The 20,816-nt window shown below is 38.3% G+C and overlaps 1 protein-coding gene across 1 annotated transcript in view; it reads left to right on the top strand.

Annotated features, from left to right (window-relative positions):
* ank3b (ankyrin 3b) overlaps positions 1–20,816 on the top strand; it is a 106,438-nt gene that overhangs the window by 42,171 nt on the left and 43,451 nt on the right. Inside the window, exons 6-14 of the mRNA XM_016283247.1 lie at positions 304–327; positions 4,266–4,364; positions 6,586–6,684; positions 7,233–7,331; positions 8,609–8,806; positions 10,172–10,270; positions 11,432–11,530; positions 12,027–12,125; positions 16,848–17,045. Coding sequence (XP_016138733.1) covers positions 304–327; positions 4,266–4,364; positions 6,586–6,684; positions 7,233–7,331; positions 8,609–8,806; positions 10,172–10,270; positions 11,432–11,530; positions 12,027–12,125; positions 16,848–17,045 — 1,014 coding nt within the window. The remainder of the gene's footprint in view (positions 1–303; positions 328–4,265; positions 4,365–6,585; positions 6,685–7,232; positions 7,332–8,608; positions 8,807–10,171; positions 10,271–11,431; positions 11,531–12,026; positions 12,126–16,847; positions 17,046–20,816) is intronic.

The raw sequence follows: 20,816 nt of genomic DNA, 5'->3' as shown, positions 1-20,816 counted from the left end.
ATTATTGTCTTTTGGAATTAACACAATATACATCTAAACAGACATTGTGGTGGCTGTAATTCAGTGGTGCATGATGGGAGATGCTCATTGTAAATTTCCTTAAAACGTCATCTTCTATCACACGCCAGTTTAAAGCAAATACTAGTAGATGCACCATCCAGTTAAGCCCTTGTGGTGTCGTGTGATGTGTGGTTTGTCGCTCTCCCTCACGATGTAGCCACCGTACAGCTTGATGCTCCCATTGTGACTTTGTGAACACTAATCAGACCATTCTTTCTCCTCCCGCTCTGGTGGTCCTTCTAGATGATGGTGAATAGAACGACAGAGGTATACATGTACAAATGTTACACACCTCACAAAGCACCCACATCACTCTGCTGCTGTGGCTGCCGCCCCATCCCCTCCTGCCCCTGCTCATTGCTTTTTTGTCTCAGTAAATTGGCGCTTCTATTACTAACGGGCAGCGGAAAACTAGCATGGAGAGGAAACACTCTGGTTTAGCCGGGCGAGGTCTGCAGCTGAGAGAGTTTTTTGTTTTGTTTGTGTAATTTCTGTGCCGCTAGTGGCACCAAATGGAATTGCAAGATCATGATTGTGTGTTTTCCGACTTTTGCCATTGGTCGCACAGATAGTCCTGCTCAAGAAGTCAACCTACCAGTGGCCCGCTGGTTGTTTCTGTATATTAAACTGGGATAGTTTTGCCCCAAATGTCTATGCTGTTCCAACTGGCTTATGCTGGTTTGGTTCTGGTCCAGCTGATGGACTAATAAAGTCATGCTGTTACCTTACAGTACCTAATAAAACTGTTTGATCAAGTCTTAAGGTCCTTGCACACTGAGTCCGAAACTTTCGTATGCATTTTTCAGTTTTTTTCGTATTCGTCATCCTTTCCTATCAAAATGCTTGCTACGGATGCGAAAACGCAGAAAATCGAACCTGGTCCGAATTTTTTATGACGGCCGAAAGTTTCGGAGGCAGTGTGTAAACGTGATTGACACAACGTGAGGTCATATTTATTTTTCAACATGCGAACATTTCGGACGAAACATTCGGACTCAGTGTGCAGAGACCTTTAGTGGTTAGTGTAGCAAAGAAGCTTGCACACAAATATCCCAAAACACAACATATTCTGGCGATCAGAATAGTGTGCTGAGCCAGCTTGAATTTTCAGAATATGCTTTATACTTCAACTATTTTCAACTATAAATCTAAATGCCCTTTTAGACCAAAGCCCAGACATCTCTTACTGTCCTGAAGAAGGTAGCATAGAATCAGACTTCTCAGCTGCAGAGCATTCGTCCCGTCTCATGCATGACATTCCCCTCCTAGCAGGTGTCAGCAGAAAGAGTTACTGACCTTCTCTTCTACTTTCATCTCTTCATTTCTTTTCTCCTCTACTCTCTTCTTGTTTCATTTCTTTGTTCTCTTTACTTGTTATTTCATTTCCTTTTATTTCATTTTGTTGTTTCATCTCTCCTTCTTATCTGGATTGTCTAATCTTTTCACTTCTCTTCTGTTTTTACACCTCTATTCTACTCATTCTGTCTCTTCTTATCTCTTGACGTCATGCTTTATCTGTTTCATTTCTTCTTTTCTTTTCCTGTCTCATCTCCTCTCATTTAATACTTTTATCACTTTTTTCATTTTGTCTTTCTTGATTTATCTCTTGTCTTGATTTGTTTTCTCTACTTGTTTTTTTCATACTATTTCTTCTCTTATTCCATCTTGTTTTGTTTTGTTTCTTTTCTTTTCTGATTTTATCTCGTCTCGTCTCATCTCATCTCTATTCTCATTTCTATTAATTTCTTCTTGTTTCATCTCTTCTTATTTAATATTGTTTCATCACTTCTCTCATTTTGAGACAAGAGAAAAGTCAAAAAAATTATTTCATCTTTTATTTTTTCTCTTCTCTTCTCTTCTCTTCTCTTCTCTTCTCTTCTCTTCTCTTCTCTTCTCTTCTCTTCTCTTCTCTTCTCTTCTCTTCTCTTCTCTTCTCAGTCAGCAGGCGAGGTCTGCAGCTGAGAGAGTTTTTTGTTTTGTTTGTGTAATTTCTGTGCCGCTAGTGGCACCAAATGGAATTGCAAGATCATGATTGTGTGTTTTCCGACTTTTGCCATTGGTCGCACAGATAGTCCTGCTCAAGAAGTCAACCTACCAGTGGCCCGCTGGTTGTTTCTGTATATTAAACTGGGATAGTTTTGCCCCAAATGTCTATGCTGTTCCAACTGGCTTATGCTGGTTTGGTTCTGGTCCAGCTGATGGACTAATAAAGTCATGCTGTTACCTTACAGTACCTAATAAAACTGTTTGATCAAGTCTTAAGGTCCTTGCACACTGAGTCCGAAACTTTCGTATGCATTTTTCAGTTTTTTTCGTATTCGTCATCCTTTCCTATCAAAATGCTTGCTACGGATGCGAAAACGCAGAAAATCGAACCTGGTCCGAATTTTTTATGACGGCCGAAAGTTTCGGAGGCAGTGTGTAAACGTGATTGACACAACGTGAGGTCATATTTATTTTTCAACATGCGAACATTTCGGACGAAACATTCGGACTCAGTGTGCAGAGACCTTTAGTGGTTAGTGTAGCAAAGAAGCTTGCACACAAATATCCCAAAACACAACATATTCTGGCGATCAGAATAGTGTGCTGAGCCAGCTTGAATTTTCAGAATATGCTTTATACTTCAACTATTTTCAACTATAAATCTAAATGCCCTTTTAGACCAAAGCCCAGACATCTCTTACTGTCCTGAAGAAGGTAGCATAGAATCAGACTTCTCAGCTGCAGAGCATTCGTCCCGTCTCATGCATGACATTCCCCTCCTAGCAGGTGTCAGCAGAAAGAGTTACTGACCTTCTCTTCTACTTTCATCTCTTCATTTCTTTTCTCCTCTACTCTCTTCTTGTTTCATTTCTTTGTTCTCTTTACTTGTTATTTCATTTCCTTTTATTTCATTTTGTTGTTTCATCTCTCCTTCTTATCTGGATTGTCTAATCTTTTCACTTCTCTTCTGTTTTTACACCTCTATTCTACTCATTCTGTCTCTTCTTATCTCTTGACGTCATGCTTTATCTGTTTCATTTCTTCTTTTCTTTTCCTGTCTCATCTCCTCTCATTTAATACTTTTATCACTTTTTTCATTTTGTCTTTCTTGATTTATCTCTTGTCTTGATTTGTTTTCTCTACTTGTTTTTTTCATACTATTTCTTCTCTTATTCCATCTTGTTTTGTTTTGTTTCTTTTCTTTTCTGATTTTATCTCGTCTCGTCTCATCTCATCTCTATTCTCATTTCTATTAATTTCTTCTTGTTTCATCTCTTCTTATTTAATATTGTTTCATCACTTCTCTCATTTTGAGACAAGAGAAAAGTCAAAAAAATTATTTCATCTTTTATTTTTTCTCTTCTCTTCTCTTCTCTTCTCTTCTCTTCTCTTCTCTTCTCTTCTCTTCTCTTCTCTTCTCTTCTCTTCTCTTCTCTTCTCTTCTCTTCTCAGTCAGCATGGCTTCCAGATTTCTTCCAGCTCTCTTGCAACTTAACAGCTTTGATTTGCACTGCATGATATGTAACTTAAATACAGTATTAATCACTTACAACACTGAGAATAATAGTATGATATTCATCTACAGCTACAGCTCAACTGCTCTCTCAAATTTACAGTGGCCTACTGACTATTTTAAAACTATTGTTTACTATACTGTATATGACTCAATAACGTGCTGCAATTTGCTTTCAAATAATTAAAATCATATTTGTGATTATAGTTAGAGAAACTGATTTTTGATGTTTTAACAGCACATTGTTAAATGCAGTGCACTGTATGCATGTTTGCACACATAAATTCAAATTTGGGATGAAGGTTGCTGTTATAAAGGCTTTGTATATCTGAGGAAAGCACATCCTTTAAAATGGAAAACCCTCCCATCTATTGCAACCACAGCATGGTGTGTAAACAGAGAGATTAAAGTATTGGATTAAACATTAAAGATTAAAGAAAATAAATTAAACCTAATGTTCAAACCAAAGTAAAAGAATGAATCAGCCAGATTGAGGGATCAAGTGAAGGATGTGCCTTCCCTCAGTGTTGTGCTAAGGTCATCTGTGTAGATCTGTTTTACTGATTTACTGCACCACACCTGGCCTGGGGTCATCTTTTCATATGTAGAGGATGAGGTCAGGTCAGGTGACTTGAGGTCAGGGCCTTCAGAGTTCTGTATGTGACATTTTGACCCCTGTGCTCTATTTCTCTCTGTCCCTCTCCAGAGTGGCTTCACCCCTCTCCACATTGCGGCTCATTACGGTAATATCAACGTAGCGACCCTGCTTCTGAACCGTGGGGCTGCCGTAGACTTCAAGGCGAGGGTAAGGACATGAACTCCAGCTGAAGGATTCCGTAAGAGTGGAGTGCAGAGTATTATGAACTACACTGGGGTCAGAACAGGGTCATTCTCTATTAGGGTTGCAAAAAGGTGGAAGATTTCCAGTAAATTTCGGAAACATTCCAAAAAGTTTGGAAACTTTCCAGGATTTTTTGGAATATTCCTGGGATTTTTGGAAAGTTTACGGAAATTTACCGGACATTTTCCACCCCTTTGCAACCCTATTCTCTGTATGTGGTGCCTGAGGAAAACCATGTCATACAGTATTTAAAGCATGGATTGAAATTGCTTCAAAAAGGATGGTGTATATTTCCATGTTATTTAATGAAATTTTCTCACAAATAAATAATGTGCATATCCTTTTTTTTAAAGAAACTCTCACATACTTTGATCCGGAATGCCATGAACACTGACAAGCATGATACAATCAGTGCACGTCCCAGTGCTGTTGTTTTATATTCCTGGGATTTTTGGAAAGTTTACGGAAATTTACCGGACATTTTCACCCCTTTGCAACCCTATTCTCTGTATGTGGTGCCTGAGGAAAACCATGTCATACAGTATTTAAAGCATGGATTGAAATTGCTTCAAAAAGGATGGTGTATATTTCCATGTTATTTAATGAAATTTTCTCACAAATAAATAATGTGCATATCCTTTTTTTTAAAGAAAGTCTCACATACTTTGATCCGGAATGCCATGAACACTGACAAGCATGATACAATCAGTGCACGTCCCAGTGCTGTTGTTTAGCCAAACAAATTAGAATCCTGAAAATAACTGTTGTATGATAGCTAATAAATTCCAATCAGTGTTGCTCTCAGAACAATAAATATATAATACTCCTGATGAAAAGATAAAACACCTGATCCAGACACCATTTTGGCACTGCATACACAGATTGACCATGCACTGGTTTAGACCATGTTTACCAGTGTCTCTCTGCAGCTCTTTGACCCTGACACTAAGTGTAATTTGATCCCATAGATCTGACTCCATATTGTGGAATATACTACATCCATCTGTGTCAAAGCGTCCACTATCGTGTATTCAAATATTCAGTCCCACACAGTTTTAGCATAACATAAGTGACATAACATTGCTCCTATGATGCCTCACATCGGACTCAGTGGGGTCCACCATGTTTTATAAAATGCTAAGCAGTCTGTCATAGTAAATTAGAGATTTTGTAAGCTATCACTAGAGGGTGGTGTGGCCCAATACTACAGTGTCTACAGTATGACGTTGTGTGCTTCATTTGTGCCGCTGCTGCTATGGACAGAATCTCTTATTTGTGCGACATTATTAAAAATCTCTAAGATGGAACACATATTGTCCACCAAAGATGCTTATATTCCATCAGCAACATATTGTCACACATGCAGACAAATTAAGACGCAATAAAAACCAGCCTATATTCAAAGTAAACAGGTTTAGAGATACTATTATTGAATACTGTATTAAAGTATGTATGGTTTTAGAGGATTGGCATAATTCAACCTCACACCATCAGTTTACTGTTTTTTTTTTAATATACAGTAAATATACAGTAGTAAAATAAAACAATCTCTGTTGAAACATTAATGCATCCTTTTGATTGGTACAGATTATTGCAGATTTGTCTACAGATTTCTACAGGTTTTCTACTCCTTGTGATTGCTGACTTACTTTTCGATGAATAGTACACATTTACAGTGAAAATTAAGTTTTCATTTCAGCAATTTTGTGTACATAATATTTGCTGCTATTAAATAATATTATTAAGCAATTGTGTTTTTTGATGTATGTAGTAGCATTAGTTTAGTTTACATGGAGTAAAATTACTAAAACTGAAAAACACACAATAATTACATTTTTAACACAACAACAACCATAGCGTTTGTCCATTTTCCCTTAAAAGGACATTTTAACTGAAAAATTTTCTGACTAATAAACATTTGCAGAGAGAGTGATTTAACAAAAATAAGTGATGTTTAATGGTTAAGTGCACAATGTTTCAATGAAATAATTATGGAAATTCCTCCTTTTAAAATAGCTTTTGCTATCGAAAATTCATTATTAGTTCATCAGATATGCAAAGAAAATGCCAATTCTAATACAGTCACACAACATCCAATATAGTATGTGTTTACATGTAATCAACCTTGTTCTTTTGTACTTGGATTATGTGTCTGACTATTAGTTTTGTCTTTTTATTGTGGCAGAATGACATCACACCTCTCCATGTGGCATCGAAAAGAGGAAATGCCAACATGGTCAGGCTGCTGCTGGAGAGAGGAGCCCGAATCGATGCCAAAACCAAGGTCAGTGCCGCAAGCAGTCGAACCACACAGACCGTCTTTCTTTTCCAGCTCTAGATTTAACTCATCAGAGGAAGTGAGCACATGGTTTTCCCCATTGCATGTATTTCACAATGGCATGTGTAGATTCTATAGTCAAGAAAGACTTGGAAAGAAAAAAAGCTGTAATTTATGAACAAATTACATATTAAGTTTCAGAGGAAACTAATTCAGTTGCTGTTCATTTGTGGCCATTTTCAGCTGCTTTCTTAGAAACACAAGATGAAAAGGGAATTTATTTGGAAGGGATAATTCAGGGATACATGCCGTTTGATTTGAATAAATGATAACAACCGCAGCCCTCGGGTTACATGTGTTTGGCACCACTGTTGAAGAGAAATTGCATACAGATGTTGCACTCTTCTCTGTCTCCAGTAGAGGAATGCTGTCTTTCATTGTGAATTTGACATATTGGCACATGTCACATGGGAGGGATTGTAATGTTAATGATGGCTGATGATTGCAGAGTCTGGCAGTGTGTAATATATGTGTGCTTGTTTTCAAATCTCCAGGACGGCCTGACACCTTTACATTGTGGAGCAAGGAGCGGTCATGAGCAAGTAGTTGAGATGTTACTAGACCGTGGAGCACCCATCCTCTCTAAGACAAAGGTTAGATATAGTGTTCTGCACTTAAAGAAAATGCATATTCTGTCATAATTTACTCACCCTCATGTCTTTCCAAACCTCTTCTGTGGAACACAAAAGGAGATATTTTGAAGAATGTTCATGCTGCTCTTTTCGGTATATAAAGTAAACGTGAAATATGCGTACCAAACAGAATAAAATGCTGAAAGCAAAAATGAAATGAAACAGTTTGTTTTAAAGCAGCTTTACCGTAATAAACAGGAAAATAGCAATGTTAATGTTGCAAAATTCCTAAATAATGAAGCAAAATTATTTTTGTTCCTCTACAGAAGACAATAGTGTTATTATTCAGCTCAATTTAGTTCAATGTTAATTCTATAAGCAGATCTACAGTCACTTCAGTGTTGATTCAGTTCTGTTCAATAACTATGTCAGTGTTACAAAGTTAGTGTTATTGTCCAGCTCAGTTCAGCTGAAGTTTTGTTCTTTTCCAATAGTGTCAGTGCAGTCAAATCTATAATAATCTGTAATAATATGGATAAAAAACAACCAGGAAAAAAGTCACTTTCCAAAACCTTCACCCTCTCTGGTGGAATGAATTGCCAATCTTCACAAATTTCAAAAAGCAGCTGAAGACACACCACTTCTGCAAGCACTTAACCACCCCACACCCATAAACCAATGCACTTACTGTACACACTCAAACAAACTGCTTTTATTACTCTTTTGTAAGTCGCTTTGGATCAAAGAGTCTGCTAAATGCATGAATGCAAATATTGCAAATTGTCTTTGAAACCTCGACTTTTAAACCAACCTTTTTTGTGTTCTAGTAAGGGTTGTATGGGCTTGGAATGACATGATGGCAAGTGAATGACATCATTTTTGAATGAACTGCTCCTTTAAGTGTATGCAGATGTGACTATCATTTTTTCTTGTTTTTCCATTGCATCACTGAACACTTTCCTGGAATCCGAAAGCAAAGCAAAACATGGTCACAGACTTCTCGCCAAATTAGATAATATCCCAGCCGATTAGTGTCACAATGGAGCAATTGTTTTAGTACAAATAGTTATGTATAAATACTCTCTCGCTGTTCTTTTACCCCAGATGTCCTTTTTGAGGGGGGATTATGGCTCTATTAGATTTTAAAAGTTTACATTTGCTTCTCTGAATTCTTAGAAAGATGAAAAACGGCTTTAGATTTGATTCATCTGTGATTCCTACAAAATAGAGAATAGAGAAGTGAAAGTTCTTCAGTTATTTAATTTCAGCATAACCTAGATTGTTGCATGTTTCAACAGAACGGCCTTTCACCGTTGCACATGGCCACGCAAGGAGATCATCTGAACTGCGTTCAGCTCTTGCTTCATCACGACGTGCCCGTGGACGACATCACCAACGATTATCTGACAGCCCTGCACGTCGCTGCACACTGCGGACACTACAAAGTTGCCAAGGTCCTTGTGGACAAGAAGGCCAATCCTAATGCCAAAGCACTGGTGAATCTTGAGTTGACAAGTATAATGTTTCTGGATCAGTTTCTTTTTTGATCCTGTCTAACTAACAAAATTCCCTAATCATAGTCTCCCATAGCCAGACCTTTTGACTATAGGCATAAGGTTGGGTGCACTTTACAACATTTAGGCCAAGAACCGTCCACTTAAAGGTATAGTTTACCCAAAAAAGAAAATTCTGTCATTTACTCATCCTCAATTTGTTCCAAACCTATATGAGTTTCTTAAAGCTGTTGTTGAGCATTTTAAAGAATGTTGGTAACCAAACAGTTGATGGTAGCCTTTGACTTCCATAGTATGGAAAAATGGAAGTCAATGGCTACCATCAGCCAACATTCTTCTTTTGTGTTCGGCAGAAAAAAAAAACTCGTACAGATTTGGAAAAACTGGAGGGTGATTAAATGAAGACAGCATTTTCATTTTTGGGTGAACTATCCCTTTTAATAGGGATAAAAGACCACCTAACTGACTAATGTAAAGCGAGCAGTGTTTTTTTGTTTGGTGGCTAGTTTATCTTAAATTCAATATGTCACAGTAATAGACTGGCATGGGGGGGAAAAAACAATACACTGAAAAAAAGATTGATGTAAAAACAATTTTCACTTAGAAATTGCTGGAAAATTTCACAAACAATTTCAAAGAAACAGCAAGTAACACATTGAGTTAAACATAAGATTTTAAAGTAGGAGACCTGAAACACAACAATATTTTCTTGTAAAACATACCCCAATAATACAATAATGTATTTTTAGTTCCTATGTTTTTTTACAACTTAATTTTTTACAGAATACAATCAAACAATCAGATGTTATTGTAGTCCAAACCCAAACTCTGATTAGCTGAGATTCAGCTGTTGTGTTGATTCAGGAAAACTTTCTACTTAAATGTGGTCAGTGAGGTAAAAAACAGAGTTTACTAGTCTCGTAAAATCCCAGAATACCTTTTTTTTCCCCCCTTTGGCTTCCACTTTAGATGGTACCCTCCCAATTTTATATGTGAGCACTTGGAGGGAAGGTTATGACATGTAACATGTTTTGTTTCTGCACAGCGCCATGGCGGTCTGTAAAAAGCCTCTTTTGGCAAAGAGCACAGTGAATACTGTCATGCTCTGAAGTAATGGTTACAGAACGGGCGTGTCTCTGCAGTTTATGAGGAAAAAAGGAAGAAAGAACGAAAACTGTAGAAAGACAAGTCTGCCAAGCATTGAGCAGCAGAAGCCACGTGTTTTCATTCGTCTGGAAACAAAGCTTTGTTAACTCTTCAGTCATCTGGTTACGGGCAGAAAGCAACCAGATTTTCGTTAGTAAACTGGAGTACAAGCCACCAGAATCTCTTTTTCTCTCTCTGTAGAATGGTTTTACACCACTTCACATCGCTTGCAAGAAGAACAGGATTAAAGTGATGGAGCTGCTGCTGAAACACGGAGCGTCCATTCAGGCGGTGACTGAGGTGAGAGAGCAAGATTTTTTTTTTCTGAATATCTACTGTACATTTGCAGAGCTTGCTTTACCATGCACTTTGATCTCAACAGCTTAATAACTCTGAATGGAAGAAACGTTGCTTATGTTTTTGTAAGAAATGTTGGTTGTGTTTGTGAAAACCAGATGTAGCAACCATTATAAATGGAGGGACATGTCTCCCCCACTTTTTAGCACATCATTATTTATTTAGGGTTTTATTTGGCTTGCATATTATTTAAAGAACTATGACTTTAAGACCAGCCAGCTGCATTTTCAGAACAAGCAAGCTTTGGCCCATTTACCTGCATTTTACCAATCAGCTAAATATGAATGTTATGGCACCTAAATAATATTCATGAGCAAAGATGATAAGGTTTATAAAGTGTCCCTCCTACTTTTCCAGTTGCTCCTCTGCCCCAGATGGAAATATGGTGCTGTTAAATTAGATTACAAAGCCTGTTTTTGTCTAAAAAATTTTTTTGCAACGTTATAGCTCACAATTGTCACTATACACTCTTAAAAATAAAGGTGCTTCACGATGCCATAGAAGAACCTTTTTGTCTAAATGGTTCTATTAAGAACCTTTAACATCTGAAGAACCTTTCTGTTTCACAAAAGGTTCTTTGTGGTGAAAGAAGGTTCTTCAGATTACAAAAAGGTAAGAAAGAGATGGTTCTTTAAAGAACCTTTGACTGAATGCTTCTTTGTGGAACCAAAAATGGTTCTTCTATGGCATCGCTTGAAGAACCTTTTGAAGCACCTTTATTTTTAAGAGTATAGTGTGGCTGGTATCTGCCAACTGTAACTTTATATTATGTAATTGAATTTATGTTAGACAGTCAATTTATATTTTGCAATGTGACTTTATATATCAAAACTGCTACTTAGTTTCTTATCATTTACTTTAAACTCACAATGTGACTTTATATCTGGCATTGTGGCTTTTAAGTCTTGCAGTTGTTTCTGGTCATTGTGATGGGTTTTCATACACTGCAATGAAGCATTTCACAAAATGTGAAAATTGTAAAGTGTTTCAATCAGATATGCTGTTGTTTTGAACCACAACATGTGCGTTTTGAAATGAGGTAATATTTGCTTTAGCATGCAGTTCCCAGTGCTTCAAAGCTGCATATTTCTGTGTCTCTGGCAGTCTGGACTCACGCCGATTCATGTGGCCGCTTTTATGGGCCATGAAAACATTGTGACTCAGTTGACAAATCACGGAGCGTCTTCTAACACGATGAATGTGGTGAGTACAGCCGTCCCCAAGCCCACCAGCGCCAAACAAACCGTTTCCTTTTGATAATGAAAAACAAAGTAAAACAAAACATTTTAGCGAAGCCCTAGAGTCCAGCCATGTTCCTTTCTGGAACGTGTCATTGCTTGCCACATTGGTTTGGTCTCTTGCCTTTTAGGGTAATAACAGTCTCCGTCCATGTGCTTAAACATACATCTGACCGCAGGTTGGAGCTCCTTAGTCTACTGTAATTAGAGTACAGTCAGACTGTAATCATGCTCGACTATTCCCCATCAGACATACGGTGGGCCAACAGCGAGCCACTGTTACCCTAGAAACATGCTTTAAGTTTGTTGGGGTGCAGCCCACCGAGAGTGTCAAAACAAAGAAAGCAAGACGGTTTGGGCAGAGGGGCCGAGACTGACGAAAGAGCTGTGTGCACACAAAGGCTTACTATCCAAACACAGTAGTACCTTTTTTCCAGAAGCTTCCTCTGTGTGTGTTTTAGAGGGGAGAGACGGCGCTTCATATGGCTGCCAGGGCAGGACAGGCAAACGTGGTGAAATTCCTGGTGGCGAATGGAGCAGATGTGGACGCTAAAGCCAAGGTGAGTGAGAGATATGAATCTAAGTATGTGCTGCTTTATTGGTGTTTGCAAAGAGAGCGATTTGAATGAAGCCATAACCCTTCGTGTTAAAGGGCAACTATTATGAAAAATTCACTTTTACGTGTTGTTTGAATATAAATGTGTGTACACAGCCACCTTGTAATGATAAAAATCCAGCCACTCCGTTTTTTGTTTTTTTTAATCTTCATAAATCATAAGCAGTGTCTCAGAATAAGCTGTTCGCAGAGTCCGTAAAACGTGACGCCACATTTTACAAGCCCTGCCCACGACTGTTGACGGACACTGCCGTATTAGCAGAGACCCCGCCCTGAGTGAGCTGCACACAATCCGCCATGTTTATCTTCACGCTCATTTAAAAGCAACATTCAAGTGAGAAATGTCTTCTTATTGGAGCTACAGAAATTATTCATTCAAGAGCAGTGAGTCACGATTTTCTGTTTTTATTTTATTTGTTTGGGTCATATTGTCACCGTAGACAGCAGTATAGGTACTGTATATTACGCTGATGTCACTTAAAGGCAGAGTAAGTGATTTCTGGTTGCCAATGGTGATATTTGAAATCACCGAAACAAACACGCCCCTACCTCAAAAGGGTCTTGCCCTTATTTTGATAGCTCCGCCCCTGCATATTTCTGTGTCTCTGGCAGTCTGGACTCACGCCGATTCATGTGGCCGCTTTTATGGGCCATGAAAACATTGTGACTCAGTTGACAAATCACGGAGCGTCTTCTAACACGATGAATGTGGTGAGTACAGCCGTCCCCAAGCCCACCAGCGCCAAACAAACCGTTTCCTTTTGATAATGAAAAACAAAGTAAAACAAAACATTTTAGCGAAGCCCTAGAGTCCAGCCATGTTCCTTTCTGGAACGTGTCATTGCTTGCCACATTGGTTTGGTCTCTTGCCTTTTAGGGTAATAACAGTCTCCGTCCATGTGCTTAAACATACATCTGACCGCAGGTTGGAGCTCCTTAGTCTACTGTAATTAGAGTACAGTCAGACTGTAATCATGCTCGACTATTCCCCATCAGACATACGGTGGGCCAACAGCGAGCCACTGTTACCCTAGAAACATGCTTTAAGTTTGTTGGGGTGCAGCCCACCGAGAGTGTCAAAACAAAGAAAGCAAGACGGTTTGGGCAGAGGGGCCGAGACTGACGAAAGAGCTGTGTGCACACAAAGGCTTACTATCCAAACACAGTAGTACCTTTTTTCCAGAAGCTTCCTCTGTGTGTGTTTTAGAGGGGAGAGACGGCGCTTCATATGGCTGCCAGGGCAGGACAGGCAAACGTGGTGAAATTCCTGGTGGCGAATGGAGCAGATGTGGACGCTAAAGCCAAGGTGAGTGAGAGATATGAATCTAAGTATGTGCTGCTTTATTGGTGTTTGCAAAGAGAGCGATTTGAATGAAGCCATAACCCTTCGTGTTAAAGGGCAACTATTATGAAAAATTCACTTTTACGTGTTGTTTGAATATAAATGTGTGTACACAGCCACCTTGTAATGATAAAAATCCAGCCACTCCGTTTTTTGTTTTTTTTAATCTTCATAAATCATAAGCAGTGTCTCAGAATAAGCTGTTCGCAGAGTCCGTAAAACGTGACGCCACATTTTACAAGCCCTGCCCACGACTGTTGACGGACACTGCCGTATTAGCAGAGACCCCGCCCTGAGTGAGCTGCACACAATCCGCCATGTTTATCTTCACGCTCATTTAAAAGCAACATTCAAGTGAGAAATGTCTTCTTATTGGAGCTACAGAAATTATTCATTCAAGAGCAGTGAGTCACGATTTTCTGTTTTTATTTTATTTGTTTGGGTCATATTGTCACCGTAGACAGCAGTATAGGTACTGTATATTACGCTGATGTCACTTAAAGGCAGAGTAAGTGATTTCTGGTTGCCAATGGTGATATTTGAAATCACCGAAACAAACACGCCCCTACCTCAAAAGGGTCTTGCCCTTATTTTGATAGCTCCGCCCCACATATACGTACGCAACCCAGGCAACGATTAGTTCTGTGAAACAAAGCAAAACCAATGTTACACCGTGTCTACAGACGTGAGCGGCGCGGCGCAACAAATCCCCGACAGAAAACTGCTGCCGGCTTCTATTTATGACGTGCTGACACAAATTTCAAATGGTTTTCAACGGTCGTTTGATCGCGTTCCAGTGCAGGCAGACTTTAGCTGTTGTAGACACGGTGTTACTCACCTATCGAGAAGAAACAAAGCAACCTCGGCGTCCGATCGCAGGCCTCCGCTCCTTGAGTTCTCTCCAGCGCTGGAAAGCTGATCCGATATTTACACGGGTCCTACTTCTTGCCTTATCCTTCCGCAGACGTTTTCCTCTTTTGTTTTTTATCCGCCATCTCTATCTTTCTGTCGCTCGGCTCGGCTAATGTACGTACCATTCACTGAACGCGCTCTCCTCCACATCACGAGTAGACACGCCCCTTATTGCTGATTGGCTACAAGTTTGTTTTGCGATTCGGCCCGAATCAGTTTTTGTTTTTGAAAAATCACTTACTCTGCCTTTAAAGGCACAATATGTAATTTTCGCCGCTAGAGGGCGCGTATTCAAAATAAACAAATAGGCAAAGGCGTAGTTTGATGACACTGTGACTGAGTGTGGAATCATGGGAGTTGTGGTCTTCATCCCCACAGTCGATGCAATCCGATGGGACTCAGGCAGAAATCACGTTCATGGATGAGCTAATGATTTTATTAACATAGTAGAATGAAGCAGGGTGAGGCGAAACGAGGTCGCAGAACGAGCGTGAGATACTATTATGCCACAGTCGACGGCTTCCGCTCCTTCCGGTCGTGCGTATGTGGGAAGAAAAAAGCAGCGCTGTTTTATCATACTTGTGCATAATGGTCTTGGAAACAATGGAAAATAAGTTAAATCACAAGAAATACTGCTTTAAAGGCACAATATGTAATTTTCGCCGCTAGAGGGCGCGTATTCAAAATAAACAAATAGGCAAAGGCGTAGTTTGATGACGCCGTGACTGAGTGTGGAATCATGGGAGTTGTCGTCTTCATCCCCACAGCCGATGCAATCCGATGGGACTCAGGCAGAAATCACGTTCATGGATGAGCTAATGATTTTATTAACATAGTAGAATGAAGCATGGTGAGGCGAAACGAGGTCGCAGAACGAGCGTGAGATACTATTATGCCACAGTCGACGGCTTCCGCTCCTTCCGGTCGTGCGTATGTGGGAAGAAAAAAGCAGCGCTGTTTTATCATACTAGATACATTTGAAAGTTCGGTTATAATGCTACTCTGTGCGGTCGTCACCGGTCTATTAAAACGCACAACATATTAAAGTGTCTTTGGTGTTTCCATGTTCTCTACAAAACAAAACCGGAAATCGAGGGGTTAAGACGTCATTGGCAGACGACACAATGACACTATAGACACGGTCCGTGTCACTAGTTAAAATTGCTTATTTCTCTGGATTTAAACATTCTTCCAAACATTTGGGATAATGTAAGTACACAAGTCAGCAAAATATATAACACTGTTCTAGTGGTTTTTGGATATTTTAATAAAAAAATCTTTAATACACAGATCTAATATAAACGTGATTTCTTTCCAGTAATTTACCTTCACAGACATAACCAACTGTGTTTTTGTAACAAGAAAACTGTATATAAGAATTATAAACTGATTTGACTTTAAAACGCATGATTTCAGCGCGAAAGACATGATAATCAAAACCAAGCAGATGTTTTTTGCATTTAAAGAGACTTGCACGAAAACAGCGTGTTTCTGGTTCCTCTAGAAATAGGCATTTTCAAAATGATATAATAAATGATGTGTGGGCTATTTTGAGCTGAAACTTCACAGACACATTCTGGAGACACCTGAGACTTATATTGAAATGAAACTACTGTATTGTAAGTGGAGTGTATTTCGGAAGAATTAACTGTTTGTTATTTATTTAATGAAGTGTGCATGAGTGACCCCTGCTGGCGTTATGTTGCAATTTTCATCTTTCATCACCTAATTTTGAGACTCGTGAACTCTCATGAGCACTCATGAACTATTTTTTTAACGGAAGGACAGCATTTAATGAACTTGCTTCAAAAAAGTAACATATCAATGCATACATTTTTGTTTTTAATACTTTTATTTTGTGGTAACCGTTTTATAGCAATAAGGTACGAGAGGCCGTGCTGTATTGTGAATAAATCACGGCTGAAGGTGCAGTGCTTCGCGCAGTGCCTAACAATGCCCTTCAGTCGGGATTTATTCACAATACAGCACGGCCTCTCATACCTTATTGCTTACATATATACATGGTATATATAAAAACCTTGCTATGTGGATAACCGAGACTTGTCATAGCACTTGTATATTATTGCTCTTTTGTTGGTTTCGATTGCTTCTATTGTCCTCATTTTTTAAGTCGCTTTGGATAAAAGCGTCTGCTAAATGACTAAATGTAAATGTAATAGCTGTGGAATGCAATGCAGTAATAGGAAACAGTTGCCTGTTTGTTTGCGCTGACATGAAGACTGTCCAAAATGCCCTGATCTTCTTTGGCATTGCCTCATTGAATTGAGTTCTGCAGTCCTGCAAGGAAATACTAAAAAGGTCTAGCATCTTATAACCTCTACAAAAAAAAAACTAACAAGTCTTATATGTGTGTGTGTGTGTGTGTGTGTGTGTGTGTGTGTGTGTGTGTAGGACGATCAGACCCCGCTGCATATATCCAGTCGTCTGGGAAAACCAGATATAGTCCAGCAACTACTGCAACATGGGGCTTCACCTGACGCCACCACCACATCTGGATACACGCCGCTCCACTTGGCCGCCCGTGATGGCCACAAAGACATGGCATCCATCCTGATGGACAACGGAGCATCTCTAGGCATCACTACCAAGGTCAGTCACACCAACAAAGCTGGACGATTCATAAAACTTGCTGTTTGTTGCTTGTCAGATGATCAGAGAAGATTTGGATGCCAACTAGGCTATTTTTAACCTCTTGATACTTTTGTTTACATTTACTATATAGTCTACACTCTCAGGAAAAAAAGGTACAGAAGCTGTCTCTGGGATGTACCATTTACCCTTTAGGTACTAATATGTACATTTTGAGTACCTTTAAGGTACTTAAATGCACCCTTTATGGATAAATAAGGTAAAAAGATCTATTTTGTGAAATGTACAACCAGTGATAATTATTGCATCTTTTTTTCTGAGAGTGTACTGTCCGAAAATGGAAATGAATGTTGACAAATTTCTTTGATCTAAGGATTTAGCAACAATGTTCAGTCTCTGTTTTGCAATACAGTACAAATGAAATATAAAAGACTTAAAACCTTTCCATGAGATGAGTCCAATCATCACACTACAGTAGGGCTGAACGATTAATTGCATTTGCGATAATATCGCGATATGAAACATTTCGATTTTTCAATCGCAGAGGCTGCGATTACACGGTCACGTGACACGCGAGAGTAAAGAGGTGTGTTCAACTTGATGATCAATTTTTCATAATGTTTAGTGAAATTATTTGGTAGTCTGAGGTGGGATGGGGATTCGTGAAAGGGGGGCAGATTTTTTTTATAGGTTTAAAGGGGGGTGCAACCAAAAAAGTTTGAGAACCACTGGTCTAAAGTTAACAGACAGTGTTTAAAAAGTGCAGTGCACATGTTTACATATGTTTATTACAGTGACTGTGAATTACCTAAAGTAGTGTGGTAAAGCAACAGATTTGTTTTTATATTTCTGCAATCTACTTTAGTTTGTGTGATTTGTTACTGACTTTCATATTAATGTTTACACCAAGCTTATTTAAACGTAATTATTACATGCTTACAAGGTTGGAAGTTCAACAAATCAGTCAATGTACTGTGATTGTAGTTGTTAAATAAAAATGTCATTCATATCAATTCATGCATCACCTAATTTCATCGTAACATATAGGCCTGGCCTACAGAAAAGAACATTTATGTTTAATCTATCTAATAGTGTGTTGGGCATACTATACAATGATTTATAGCTTGTCTTTGTTGAATAATACAGAACATAAAGAGCTTTAAAAAAAATTGCATATTAAATCCCAATCGCAATATTGTTAAAAAAAATCGCAATTAGATTATTTTCCAAAATTGTTCAGCCCTACACTACAGTAGAGTAAATTGTGCGCAAAATGATGAGCATTCAGTGAAAACCATCCAATGGCACTTTTTATCCAAGTGTTAAATCTAAGAAATATTGATTGATTTGATTTTGCCTGAAAGATTCATCCTCCCTCTTTGTTCTCCCAGAAATTATGCAATCTGCGCAGTCTATGCTGTAAAAATGTGATCTTACTAGACTCTCACAAACAAAATTATAAAAGAAATATAGATATTAAAATATAGTTGTAATATTTTATAGTTGTGATATAATGTTTACTTGCAATATAAATTGTTATATATTTATTGATTTATTTGTAACTTTATTTTTTAAATGGTTTTTTTTGGTAAAAAAAAAAAGAAAAAAAGGATGAGCCCGTCAATATGTCCAATTTCAACTTTCTTTACCAATTAACACTGTTTCAGGAAATACATACAACACAGGAAAGAAAATAGCATTCACTCATTTTAACGATCCCTTGGTCCTAGTGTTACAATGCATCATATTTCTGTGGTATATTTTGTTTCAGAAATGTATTTTATTTCAGATAGGCTAACGCTGATGTGGTTTCGATGAATCAAAATAGATCATACTTTGATCACACTATTAAACTGATCCACTTTGTGCTGTTTAGTGAGTCCTGCTGCTATTTTCTATGGTCCCATTCCACTCGTCATTTTTAAACAAGATTGTTTGATTGCATCCATTCCACAAGAGCGCCACCATTTTGCTTTGTCTGTGACATCCCTTGTGATGGGATGTTGATTTCTTTTTATGTGGTTTAATGGAGTGAACAGCCCCTCCCTCATCAAGCTGCAGTTGTGTTTGTAATAAATCAGTAAATGAATTCAAGGTAACACTTTACTTGAAGGGGTGTGCATAAGACTGACATGACACCTTCATAATCATGACATGACACATGTCATGAATATGAAGGAGGTTTTATGCATGTTTATGACAACTGTCATTAAGTGTCATTCGCTCAGTTTTGTCATTTTTAATGCAAATATGACATTATTTGACCTAACCCTAACCTAACCCTACCCCTACCCTTACCCCTAACCATAGCCCATAACAAAGACATCTCAAATAATGTCATCTTTACATAAAAAATTAACCCTACCCCTACCCTTACCCTAATGACAGTTGTCATAAACATGCATAAAAACCCTTCATATTCATGACATGTGTCATGTCATGATTATGTAGGTGTCATGTCATGATTATGAAGGTGTCATGTCAGTCTTATGCACACCCCTTCAAGTAAAGTGTAACCGAATTGAATTATGAATAAATTGAGCATGTGAGCTGCGTTCTGATGTTGTTTCAAATTATTAATTAAATTGATTATTCTGTAAAACTAATCACGGTAACACTTTATTTCGATAGTCCACTTTAGACATTCTATTAACAGTAAGTAACTTTGCAACTACATGTCAACTACATGTCAACTAGCAGTTAGTACAGTATCAGTAGACTGTCTGCTTAATATCTTCTAACACTTTCTTTGTCAACTTATTCTACTAACCCTAAACCTACCCTAACAGTCTACTCTGAGAGTTAGTAGACATGTAGTTGCAAATGAATGAGAATTAGTTGACATGTAGTTGACATGTAGTTACAAAGTTACTTATAGTTAGTAGAATGTCTAAAGTGGACTATCGAAATAAAGTGTAATCCTAATCACTATGCAGATGTGTGTCTTGCCCTTTACTTTACAATGGACAAGCCCAACCCAAACTACCGAGAAATTATATTTGGAAAGTCATAACTGAAAACTAAACATGCTACATTAGAGATAGGAATCTATTATTTCTGCAGTGTAGAACACCACTGGATGCTTTAACATTGCTTGTGGGCTGAAATAGTAATGGTATGAAATGGTAAAAAAAATGTAAATTCGTTTTGACAAGTACTCTGCTTTCTTGCAAAAATTAACACATTGCTGTCAGTGCAAACAACTAATGGAAACTGATGCAGTGTGTGAAATGATTTGTGAACACCTCTAGCTCATCATGACTCCTCCCTGTGTTGAGTTCGGATAGCTAGATAGATATCCCAACACTAATACACTGCAGTTCATCACTGGAATAAATCATGCATCCTGACACATTCAGTATTAGCATTTGTCACTCAGCAGTGTTAAATCACGGCTTGAATGTAAATCAGCGTTTACTAAATGTTTTCTGTGTGAAATGCTTTACATCTCCACCCTGAACATTTAAGCTGACTAAAGAAAGGTCATCTCATCCATTACAATAGCTCACCAACCTGCCATGCTGACGGAGGATTTTGCTAGCAGTATGCTGTTATATTTCCATTAGATGGAATGTATTACAAAATGCTTTTATGGAACAGCATGATGTTGACATCATGTCCATTATTAAGGAACATCTGATGATGTTTAGGATCAGTTGGAGTTGATGCATGTGGGATGTATTAGTTTTTGGTGTTTGTTCTCATTATGTTATTGAGCACAGGGCTTTTTCCCAGTGAATAAAGGTCCGTGGACCAGATCGGTAGTCGCCT

The sequence above is a fragment of the Sinocyclocheilus grahami genome, unplaced genomic scaffold, assembly GCF_001515645.1.
Source record: "Sinocyclocheilus grahami isolate Dianchi unplaced genomic scaffold, SAMN03320097.WGS_v1.1 scaffold172.1, whole genome shotgun sequence".
Taxonomy (NCBI): domain Eukaryota; kingdom Metazoa; phylum Chordata; class Actinopteri; order Cypriniformes; family Cyprinidae; genus Sinocyclocheilus; species Sinocyclocheilus grahami.
The sequence above is the reverse complement of the archived record's forward strand: the minus strand, read 5'-3'. Positions and strand labels throughout refer to the sequence as shown.